The sequence below is a fragment of the Diorhabda carinulata genome, chromosome 4 (assembly GCF_026250575.1).
Source record: "Diorhabda carinulata isolate Delta chromosome 4, icDioCari1.1, whole genome shotgun sequence".
NCBI lineage: Eukaryota > Metazoa > Arthropoda > Insecta > Coleoptera > Chrysomelidae > Diorhabda > Diorhabda carinulata.
Window position 1 is genome coordinate 2,996,611 of NC_079463.1, and position 11,631 is coordinate 3,008,241.

Consider the following 11,631-nt stretch of genomic DNA (forward strand, 5'->3'; position numbering starts at 1 on the left):
TTTATAAAGAAAAAATAAAGGGCTAATGATTAATATTAATAGTATATTTGATATTCAAATCTTATGCGCATTTTAAAATTATAATGGTATTAGATTTTAAAATAATGTATACAAATTTCATATCCAAGATCAATATAAATTACAAATGTTTCTGTTGATTTTGACCGATCATATTGGAATATTTTTTTTGATTAAATAACTATGCATGCTTGATACATAAAATCATTATATTTCCACATTTTCATCATTCATATATTACTATAACGAGGCTATTCTCCCATCCCCTGCCTTTGTCTATATTATTAGACCGTGTTTTTGGAGTGCACTTAGGGTTCTACACTGCTGTAACTGTGTTTAAAGAGACTTCGATAAAATCAGAACGAGAATCTGATTGGATGTAAAAAAAGCATGACAGGAGGAACTTTAGAAAACCATTCAAGGTTTAAGAAAGATATAAACTTTGATTTCTGTAAAATTTCTGAAATAAAAGAATTAAAATCCTGCGGTGTGTTACAATACAAACTATAGAAAAAAGAATTAAATAGAAAATAAAAAATGACTTACAAGAATCGCAGTTGATTTAATTAGCAGTACTTATTTGTACGAGCTCAAAGGTTGTGGTAGATCTGCAATTTTTACTGTGTCGTTAAACATTGGTAGCTTTAGCTAGACATAAAAACACAGCTTAAAAGTGTAATGTCAAATAATAATATGAGCTATGATCTAAAAAAGTTATTTTGATACATAAGTACAATTTGATTTCTTTTTAAAAGTAAACGATTCATGAAAGATACATTCATGTAACATAAGTATCAGTATTTAACTTTATTATCGCCTACAATTATTGAATATCATATTTTTTTATTGGAATTGTTATAAATTTACTATTCTAATTTTATAAACGCCATCTCTATTTTGTAAACTTCACCAATCATTGATTTTTGACTAAATATGCGACGGAGCACTTCCCGCACTTCCATTATGTCGTTTCTTTTCGGTCACAATATGGCCGTCTTGGAATTAACTAGCAAATTCACATAAAATTTTTAATTTTAAAAAAGTGAATTTAATTGGAAAAGAAATTAAATTAATTTTTGAATATGCACTAGTACAATGTGCGATATTCGAAAATAACTACTTTTTGGTAAAAGCATAAAAATAATTATTTTAAATGAAAAAAATTGAATTTAGCGGGTTATAAAGCACCACCTGGAAAGAGACATCGACAACAGATGCAATGGATATTTTTAGTTATAAATGTTTGGAAGCTTGTGATAAGATGGAGCTAATATTTTAGAGATAGGAAAAGGTCAGTTAATTTCAAATCTATAATTCGAAGTACCAAAATTTTGTAACTTATCGCAGTTGCTTCTATAAACAATGTGGTATTCACATTTACAATACACATTTGTTTCATACGGTCACCTATGACAAGAGACGCCGACCAATGTATGCCATTTTACTCTTGTTTTTAAAAGAATAAATTCAAAATCAGTTGAAGTTTTTAATAAATTTTAGGTTAATATTTAAGCTAATATGGTTGAGCAGGGAAATAAACAGGTTAGAGTAGACAACTGGGGAACCTTTTTCCTTCAGCGTCTTCAAGTGTTTTTCGCCAAAACAGACTACTGCGATTTAACGTTGCAGTTTAATGGAAATGTCCAATTGAAAGTTCACAGATTGGTTATGAATGCCTGTACGGAATATTTTAGATTTCTAGAAGAAACTTGTCCTGCAATGGAAGATAACACTATAATAATGCCCCACGATCTTCAATCTGATGTTATAGTTCCGATAGTAAATTTTATGTATACAGGTAAGTAATTATTTGAGAATGAATTAACAACATCAAATTTTATAAACTAGAAGCTTTTAAATATCAAAATGTCTTGAAAGTTGACTCCTTTTAACCTTTTCATTGCTTTTTTACCAAACTTCCTCTATTCTCCCATTTTATGGGTGTTGTTGTATATCTTTCTATTGTATTCCTTTGTTTTCAGCAGTTTTAGTCACTTCATACTTCCAAGACTTTATGATCATTTCCTCTTTCTTGTCCTGCATCCTTTACATATTCTCTATTCTACCTTTGCTTATTCTTTCTATCGGCTCATACCATCTGAGCTATATTCAGATCAACATAGTCATTAAAGTTTACTCCTTTTATCCTTTTCATTGTTTTTTTCTCAAAACTTTCTCTGTTCTTCTTTTTTTGTGTGTTATTGTATATCTTTCTATTATATTCCTTTTCAGCAGTTTTAGTCATTTGCTTGTTATATTTTCTAATCCACCTTTATTTATTCTTTGTATTTTTCTTTATCCTACCTCTTTTGCTTGATATATTTTCTAATTTACCTTCATTTGTATTAATTCCTACCATAAACTTTTTAGTTTAAAAAATATCAAAATAATGTAGATATTGAGGAGTTGTTCAGATTAGTGAATATCAAGACTATTAGTCAGGATACCTTCAAATCTCTCTTGATAATTTTTTTTGCTAATACTAAGATTAATTTATTTGTATTGGGTTGAATAATTGATGTATTATGCAATATTAAGTATATACAAAACTCTTTTTCTTCAAATGATTTGATTATCTGGATTTCTGATTAACAAATGCCAAACAACTATTAATATGGTCTTATCTTTACTGTATTTAAAAACATTCTAGGTATGTTGGAATTTCATGTATCTCTCTATGAAAAACTATTCAAAGCAGCGGAGATAATGAATATACACATTTTAACTAAACTACTTGAGGCACAAAAAATTCCACAAAAATCTGTGAGGCCAAAATCTGATCCTCCTCAAATTAGGAAGCAGCAACCAATAAAATCACCTAGATTATTGGAACTTCCTACTCCTTCATGTTCATCAAGTAGGAAGATGTGGAAACGAAAACCAGTTCAACAAATTGGATCTCCTGTTCCTACAACACACCCTACTTCTCAGTTACAATTTGATCAGAAATGGTCTAATGTTGTATCTGATCCATTAGCAGATAATACTCCCAAACCTACAAGATTTGAGTGGCCTGATGACGAGTTGCCGAATATGGGTTTATTAGATACTACTTTTGAGGATATTTCATATACTAGCAAGCCTTTACTAACCAAAGAAGAGGAGGAAAAAGTGAGATTTTTCATTTATTTCATATTTCTACAATTGATTTTGATCTTTTTAGATTAAACCATCGTTCGACGATCTTAGAAATAATGTTGAGCTTCCCAAAAAGATGGTTACAAAACCCACAAGCAATGAAGTTAATTTAAAAGAAATGGAAGAATTTGCTAAAGAACAGAAAATTCGAAATGCCATGTTCGAAGAAGGTGAGACATTCTATTTTTGCTTATCTTTATTTTTAAGAGTGTTATTTAATAATTTTTTTTTAGTTGGAGAATTTAATGATGTTGGACAAAAAAGAAAAAATGAACCAAATTCTCCTTTAAAATTTGCAGCGAAAAAAATTAAAACTAACAATAAAGAAAATAAAGAAACTACAATAAGTGTAGAAACTGTATCTACGACTGATATAGACCACACTAAAATAGTTACAGAAATATTGAAAAAGTATCCTGATCTTGTGAAGAAAAATAAAAACATAAAATTGAAAATTATGCCGGGAAATAAAGAAACTAGTGATAATAAGAAGATAACTGCTGTTGTTGAGCCTGCAAAATTATCACCACCAGTAAGTTTACCCCCTCAGCCATTTAATCCTTATTCACTCTTCAGAGTTTCTCATTTGTTCTTACTTATTTCATGATATCTAGTATCCTTAATTCACACTTATTGTTTTCATCTTGTTTATGTTGTTTTTGCTATTTGTTTTTCTATGTTTGTTTTAGCAAACAAAAAAAATTCCTGTCTTGAGTCGGTAAATCAAAAGTCTTTTAACTTATTATAGTTGTTTAATTTAATTCCAATGTGTTTACCAAATTGAATGCAAGAAGCAGTGGAAGAAAGAAAAACTTTGTTGTTCAATTGAACCATATAACCAATATAATAGGTTTGAAAAGCAATATTCACTAAATAAAAGTCATTCAAGGAATTTTTGATGGTTAAATGTTTAATATGGAATACTTTTTGAGATGAATCTGTTCTACTTAATTGAAACAAAAGCACAAAATTATTTTTATTTAAATACAGATAACCCAAGTTTTCAATTTTTTGAAAACTATAAATGCACCTAATGTTTGATTTGCCCTTAAAACCCCTTATTTACTATATATTTTTGGTCACTTTTGACCTGGGCCAGCCAATTTCATAGAGATTGAATTTTTTTTCAAGGCACATATGGAAGTAAAGATACAGAAACATCAATATCAAAAACAACCAGCAAAAAAACCCAAACTAAAACCAGTCGAAGATGAAGATGAGGGTCCTTGGGTATGTAAAAAATGCCTTGGTGTTAATGGTGGAGTCCATGAGTTCGTACTTTATTATCTCTATCGCAAACATATGACTGATGTTCATGATGAAGTCTTCGATGCTCAATTATGTAAATATTGCGGACGTAGATGTCGAACTCATAATTTGATGGTGTATCATTTGTATACAAAACATACTTTAAAACCACCCTCTTCATATAACTTCCCTAAATGTAACAAATGCGCTTATATAGGTAAGACACTCCACTATTTATATTTAAAACTAGACATCATTAGGAATCAAATGAGCTGTTGTATATATTTTGACAAACTTTGTTTTTAATTTGTGAATTTTAGCCATTTCACCTGCTAAACTTCTCAAACACAAGGAACTCCACGACGAAAATGAAATGCAATGTCAAGATTGTCAATTGGCGTTTTTATCGGCCCAATACCTAGCCACGCACGTCAGAATGACAGGTCATTATAGTAAACCCGGCAAAGTTTGTTACGATTGTCAGTATTGCATGAAAAAACTCCAATCTGGTATTGCTCTTTTTACACACGTTCGGAAATGTCACATAACCGAAGCCAAAAGAGATGGTATAGTTTGTCTAGATGAAGTAGAAAATCTTGAAGATTTAGAAGACGATGAAGATGATGATGATGAAACTGGGGAATATATTATTCGTGAAAATATCAATGAAAATATGATACAGAAAGACAAGGTACAATTATAATTAACTTGATAGAGTTATTATTTATTTACAGCTATTCAGGAAGTCCTAAAATTATATATTTATATTTGTATAGTTGTAAATATCGTGATAATGTTTTTAGTGAAAGAATTTTTTCAAAGCCTCAATCCACCTACTAGATTTTAAGATAATCGACTCACCCTGTATGTTTATAATAAATTGTTCTGGTTAGTTTTGTTCCTTTTTTTCCTGTAATATGATATTTGCTTGTCTTGTATTTTTGGATTTAATAGATTTTTAAAATATATTTTGTAGGTGAAAATAATATCGAACGTCAAAGTTTCCCACAATCAACAAAACGCACATGATGGTCAACAAACTCAGTTGGTACCAATTGAAACTAGTTCTGAAGCGGAAGCTTTAAATAACGTTGTGTCTGGTATAGGTACTGGATTGAATTTAGTGGACATTGTGGTTTTAGATGAAAATCAACAGTATATATTGCAACAGGATAGTCAAAACGAACAAGCAGAATTTATCATTCCAGATTTAGCACATGGACAACCTTTCTCTGGACAGGTTATCACCACACAGGATAATACCGTTATCCAACAAAGTGAGATTACAATATTTAATTTGATTTTAGTTCGAGAGGAAATTTTATTTCATCCTTATGATATCCTGGTAAATTATAATGTAATAACTTTCAATTCCAGGTATGATTCAGAGTAGTACTGGGGATATTACTTCAACTGATGAATTGGTTATGGTGTTGACTGATCATGATTATCCTGATGGACAAGAAGGAGAGAATCCAGATAATTCTAATATAGTTGTATTGTACAGCCACCCTGTAGATGGACAGGAAGGACAGTTTATTACATCTCAGGTAGTACTTTTGTACTACACTTAATATATTTGAAATTTATTAAACTAGGGAAGCATATAATTTAAATCTAGATCTATACCTATTTCCTTCTAATATCAACTTTTTTGTATTGGTAAAAATTTTTTTCAGGGTAACTTATTGGTGAATTCACAAACAGGAATGTTGGAGCTTAGGAATTCTTCTGCCATTGCCTCAACAACATCGAGTCAAATGATTGTAACGAATTCTATAGATACACCAATCGAGTCTATTGAAATGATACAGAGGTAGGTTGAAAAATGACGTGCTTTAATCACTCTAAATTGAATGTTTGGTTATAGAGAAATTGATAATCATACAGAACTTAAGCAAGAACCTTACTATGAGGAAGAGAGAAAATCAAATACTCGGTGTGAAATATCTAATCCACCACAAAGTAACGTGCAAAATATCGATACTATTTCTGTTACTGAAATTGAACAGTTACAGACAACAGATAAACCTGCAACAGAAGAAGAATCCACAATAGTGGAAACAGGTATAATCAAAATTGTGTTACTTAATATGATAATACTGTTTATTTATATTAGGTCCTATTTTTTTTCACGATATTTTTTCTTTTACAGAAATACCCTGTCAAGAGTCAATTGAAGAAGCACAAGAACAACATCAAGAAGTTTGTGAAGAAAAAGATACTGGAGACCAAGACCAAGTAGATAGTACTCTAGAGGTGAGTACTGAAGAATCTATGGAAGTCAGTGATGTGGAACATAAAACAGCAGAAACTGAATATCACGAAGAAAGTATGGTAAGTTCATAATGTACAGGTAAAAATGGAAGCAGGTTCATTTACTGCATCGATTGATTCAATTAATTAAAATCTGGGTCTAGCATAATAGGAAACTTTTTTCAATACAGGCAGTTTTTTGCTAAATACTTCTCAATTTTAGACAAACTGAAAGGAATTGATTATTAATTATTTATGTAAAATATTTTTTCCTTTTAGGAACATGAACAAACTACACTTCCTGAAAATAAAACAATTTCCGACACCCCACAAACAATTGAAACAGCTCAGGAAAGCGAAGAACAAGATAATGGTTATGAAGAAAACACTAATGATGATGAAGAGGTCGATGTTCCTCCTGAAAAGTCTCTTAGTGATGACAACAATGAAGAAATTTTCAATGATACATCTAGTATGTTTACTTTTTGTGAATTTAGTATACAATTATATCAAATATTTTATAATGCAAGACGTAAACAAAAAATCTGCATTAGTTTCAGATGAACCTTTAAAATCCGACGAGGAAAAAGAGCAGTCAGAAGTGGAGTCGCATGATCAAGGCGAACCAATGGAAGTGGATGGACAAATAGAGAAGCTCGAACATATTGAAATTGTCCACCAAGATGATAATATAGAATCTCCTCAAAAAATACAAGCTGCAGACAAAGAAGTACAGGAATCTACAAATGAAGATCTTGGTAGTTTATATATTTATTTACTTATATTTTAATTTTAAAATGTTACAAATATTAGTTTTAGAACCTGGAGGTGACCAAGAGGAAAGTGTAAGAAATCCTGAAGAAAATGGACTAGATGTACAAGATAATACGTCAACAGTCGAAATTGAAGACACTGAACATACTGAAATTGAAATGGAAGAATCAGAGAAAGAAACTCAAAATACAGAAGAAATCTCACAGACCACACAAGAAAATGGAACGATTGCAGAACAATCCCAAATTGATGATGACACAAAAACTAAAACTGATGAAGAACGTACAATACCTTCTTCTCCCAAACCAGTCCAGAGAAAGACATCCACAGATATTAATAAAACAATTCTAGATGATTGGGAAGATGATACAGATTCTCAACAAAGCGAAAAAGTTGCCGAATGCGAATCTTCAGAATCGCAGGATGTACAGGTAAATATTTGTCAGATACAATTCCATGAAATTTGAAATTTAACAACCTTCTAATATAATCTTTTGACAAGTCTAATGTAAAATACAAAAAATGACGTTGCTTGATCCAGTTATTTATAAAGATTTCCTTGTTTAGCTTAACAGTTGTTTCAATGATTGTTACCAGGTTTAAATTTATTAAACACACTGTGTAGACAGTATAATTGTAGTACTAAGACACTTTGATATTTTCTGCTTCAATCTGTTGGTTAGCCTATAAGATTCGCAACCATATCAAACGTGAATTTTTGTTTTTTTTTATGTTTCAATATACTTTTTATGGTTAAATTTTGTTAGGTTTCTAATCAGGAAACTATTCAGAGTGCTGTAGATAACGTTAATAAATTAATGGATGATTGGGAGGAGGAAGATGAGGAAGAAAAAAAAGGTTAATTTGAGGAAAACATTATTTTCGTCCTGTTATAAGGTAATTTAATATAGTGAACTTGATATTTACAGGATATTTTATAGATCTTATATTTTTTAGGCGAGTCGTCATAGTAGCTTGGGAGGATTTTTTATTTATAATCTTTTATATGAAAGGTCGTATTTCATATATTTTTTGCTTCAATTATACATCCACATATTTTTATGCTTTTTTTTGTGATTATGTAAAAATTTTACTTTTTTGAGTTGATGTTTGAAAAAACAAATATGTATTTTATCATGTATACATTACGCATTTGTATAGAATATACCTTTTCATTATTGTATATAGGATTATATTAAAATAATATGTAGTCCAATTACTTTTTTTTGTAATATAAATGGATAAACCATGTGTGTAATTTATTTAAACTCCCAGTATCTATAACAGGGTATTATGGAACATTAACTAATTAAAAATGAAAAAAAAAACATTCCTCAACTGATTAAGTTTACTTTCTCACATTTAATTTCCAATACTTACATTTAATTCACAAACACCAATTGTTCAAAATATGCTTTAAAACACATAAATGTAAATATATAAAATTGGATGTTTGAAGTATGGTTGTTGAAAATATTGGTACAATCGATGCTGGCACTTAAGTCAAAACTTGTTTGTTGAAAGAGGGTCAGCGAGATTAAAACAATCTTTCTTCATTGATCATAATTAAGATTACTTGGTTGGACATCAGCTTGTGTAATAATCAATACCAGGGCTCAGTTTGATGTAAGAAAATCAGTATCTGCTGATACAGTAAGAACTGAATTCAAAATAAACTTTAATTTGAAGTATGACATTAATATTCAGTTGAAAGCATTAACGAAACTATAAAAAATTGGAAGTTGGACATAAAAAAATGAGATAATCTCAACTATTGACTCGATAGTACTTGTAACTTCAACTACAATTTGTTATTATTTCAATTTAAAAAAATATATATTATGAGGATGTAATGAGTATTCAGAAAATGTTGCGACGACAAACAAAATCAATATTTGTTCTAAAAGTACATAAAAAATTGGTAGTTTTACCAACAGACCTGGATTTCATCCCTCTGTACCAATTTTTGTAGAATATCCAGTGATTCCAGTTTAAATTGAAACATCACATTTCTAATAATACAAGCCATCAAATTTTTGCAAACAAAATCATTCTAATTGAATAAGTATACCTGAAACTTTAAAAACTGATAAAATTATGTATATACTAACTTGTACTGGAAATGTTTATAATTATTAATAAAGTTTCAGATTTACAACTATCAGTTTTAGTTCTTCAATTGCCACTGGTGCTCGCACCGTCATTAGATTTACCACTGTTCTGAAGCATTTCTAACATATGTTGCCAGTAATTTGCTCTTATAGTGTCATATTTGTTAATTAAATCTTCACACAATTGTTTGGCTAATTCTAATGTATACTTTGAATCACCAGCACCTTCAGTTATACATTCAAAGCACATATCCACAATTATAGCCAATAGAAACGGAGATCTATTTCCTGATTCATATAGAGTGTTACAAAATTCAGTAACTTTTTTATTTGTACTTAGTCCTCCTTTGTTATGCAGTAACAGCCTGTAAATTAAAAACAGTGTTATAGAGAACAATATCAGATAATTGGACAATTAAAAAATAACAAAACCATAGAAGAATCGAACTAATAAAAGGAAAGAAATTAATTGAACTCATTATTCTGCCATTGTAGATCACTAAGTGGTAGAATGGTTTCGATACCTAGGAAATATATTAAAGTCAGTACACTTTGCCACAACACCACTACAAAAACACTTGTTGATAAGGTGAGATATGAAGTATCAAATATCTATTTAGTGAATGTCAATATTACTAAAATATACTCAATTCTTCAATAGTTCAAGAAATTAATGTTTTCTTTGAGAATCTAAGCTTATATTTTAAAAATGAATTACCCCCTTAAATAATTCCATGCACTTTCATTTTCCGTAACATTTTTAATGTGAAACAAAGTGTAGTCTATTTCTTTATCTAGAATTTCTTCAGTAAATCCTGTGGTATTGTTTATAACAAAATATCTTTGATTCCAGGCTGAATTGTTTCTAACATCTGTAGATATAAGTTCATCGACATAATCTAATTCCCCATCAAAAAGTCTAAAAAAATATATTTTCCATTAAAAACTGTCTATATTCTGACAATAATTCGAATATGGATTATTTACTTAAATGTTTTTATAACCCATTGTCTGTGTTGCCAAGCGTGGTAGTTCTTGGCATCTTTTAGTAATACAGTTTCTGTAAATGCTTTCTCCTTTGATGGATCTTGTAGAAGTTCTACAAGAATTTTCCTATGATGCCAAACTTGATAGTTCTTCGACTGCCTTAAAATAACTTTTTCAATGTAATTTAATTCTTCATACAAATCTTTTTTCAATCCTTTGAGAATATCACGTCTAAAACCAATAAAATATCTTGTGATTATAACTTTTTATAAATAAATAAATTCGGCCATCTACCTATATTGCCATACAGTATAATTTGCAGGATTTAAACTTGCAGCAGTTTGTGTTAATTCCAGTGCACGTTCAGATATTTCTTTTTTCTGTACAATTGCTCGGAAATAATCATAGCAATCCATAACTAAAAAGTATTGAGTTCATATTCAATTAAACAAGAAAAATTATTTATTTAAACTTTGTAGGTTAACTTACAAGCTTCAGTATAATCAATTGCTACTACAGGTTCTTCAGCATCATCTTGTTTTATAGGAGTTACATCTTTCCATTCCGGCCTATCTCGATATAAAATGTGATTTGTTTCATTTTCATCACTACTTACATCGCTCATTTTTAACTAATAACAAATAGCTAATTTTGATTAGACTAGATTCGAATTATTAGTAATAATTGGCAAATGACGCATGTCATACTTGACAGTTCTCTATTCAGTCATTTAAGCAGTCTTGAGAACTGTTCAGATGCTATAATCCTGAATCAGGTAGATCACCTATCAGCCGATTGCGGAGCCTAACACAAACTATCATAGATTACTATCAGAGTTTCTATATATCACGTTTCGTTTACGTTGTAAATTTTAAATTTAAAACTCCGCCTATAAAAACTTTTGTTTTTTTTATTTTAATAGGTTTGTATGAAAGTGAACCCAATCATGATCTGAATGTTCGAAAAGTAACCCGTAGATTTAGTTTTAAATTTAAAATTTCCACCGAAAACGTAACAAGACATTCGGACTAGGATAGGTTAGGTAGATGATTGCGGATCTACCTTACCTAATTCCGGATCATAGTTTGTACTAGGATGC

At 29.9% G+C, this 11,631-nt stretch overlaps 2 protein-coding genes across 9 annotated transcripts; one reads left to right on the forward strand and one right to left on the reverse strand.

Annotated features, from left to right (window-relative positions):
* Positions 1–970: 970 nt before the first annotated feature.
* On the forward strand, positions 971–8,683 carry LOC130893314 (centrosome-associated zinc finger protein CP190). 7 transcript variants are annotated; one of them, XM_057799318.1, is made up of 17 exons: positions 971–1,309; positions 1,519–1,816; positions 2,669–3,129; positions 3,182–3,326; positions 3,390–3,688; positions 4,288–4,621; positions 4,725–5,095; positions 5,381–5,681; positions 5,782–5,954; positions 6,084–6,220; positions 6,275–6,471; positions 6,560–6,741; positions 6,940–7,132; positions 7,215–7,418; positions 7,474–7,865; positions 8,202–8,331; positions 8,392–8,683. In XM_057799318.1, exons 2-16 carry the CDS (start codon positions 1,537–1,539, stop codon positions 8,295–8,297), a joined length of 3,765 nt encoding a protein of 1,254 aa, XP_057655301.1. In that variant the 5' UTR covers positions 971–1,309; positions 1,519–1,536; the 3' UTR covers positions 8,298–8,331; positions 8,392–8,683. The 7 variants fall into 7 exon arrangements, with proteins under 7 accessions (XP_057655301.1, XP_057655299.1, XP_057655303.1 ...); XM_057799320.1 differs by having other exon boundaries at positions 1,004–1,309; positions 7,480–7,865; XM_057799317.1 differs by lacking the exon at positions 971–1,309 and adding an exon at positions 1,350–1,449.
* Positions 8,311–11,425, reverse strand: LOC130893316 (protein farnesyltransferase/geranylgeranyltransferase type-1 subunit alpha). Of its 2 annotated transcripts, XR_009059185.1 has the most exons (6): positions 11,022–11,246; positions 10,827–10,950; positions 10,533–10,763; positions 10,264–10,464; positions 9,374–9,910; positions 8,769–9,076 (listed from the first exon to the last, which is right to left on the reverse strand). XR_009059185.1 is itself a non-coding variant. In XM_057799321.1 (5 exons), exons 1-5 carry the CDS (start codon positions 11,155–11,157, stop codon positions 9,610–9,612), a joined length of 993 nt encoding a protein of 330 aa, XP_057655304.1. In that variant the 5' UTR covers positions 11,158–11,425; the 3' UTR covers positions 8,311–9,609. The 2 variants fall into 2 exon arrangements, 1 of the variants encoding a protein (XP_057655304.1); XM_057799321.1 differs by having other exon boundaries at positions 8,311–9,910; positions 11,022–11,425.
* Positions 11,426–11,631: the final 206 nt, after the last annotated feature.

Excerpts from the sequence above, each read along its gene's own strand:
- LOC130893314 (XM_057799314.1), top strand. The coding sequence starts at position 1,537 with ATGGTTGAGCAGGGAAATAAACAGGTTAGAGTAGACAACTGGGGAACC. Across the intron at positions 3,689-4,287 it reads CTGCAAAATTATCACCACCA|GCACATATGGAAGTAAAGAT; the intron begins GTAAGTTTACCC and ends TTTTTTTTCAAG. Across the intron at positions 5,955-6,083 it reads GACAGTTTATTACATCTCAG|GGTAACTTATTGGTGAATTC; the intron begins GTAGTACTTTTG and ends AATTTTTTTCAG.
- LOC130893316 (XM_057799321.1), bottom strand. The coding sequence starts at position 11,157 with ATGAGCGATGTAAGTAGTGATGAAAATGAAACAAATCACATTTTATAT. Across the intron at positions 10,465-10,532 it reads TGGGTTATAAAAACATTTAA|ACTTTTTGATGGGGAATTAG; the intron begins GTAAATAATCCA and ends ATATTTTTTTAG. Across the intron at positions 9,911-10,263 it reads GCATGGAATTATTTAAGGGG|GCTGTTACTGCATAACAAAG; the intron begins GTAATTCATTTT and ends TTTAATTTACAG.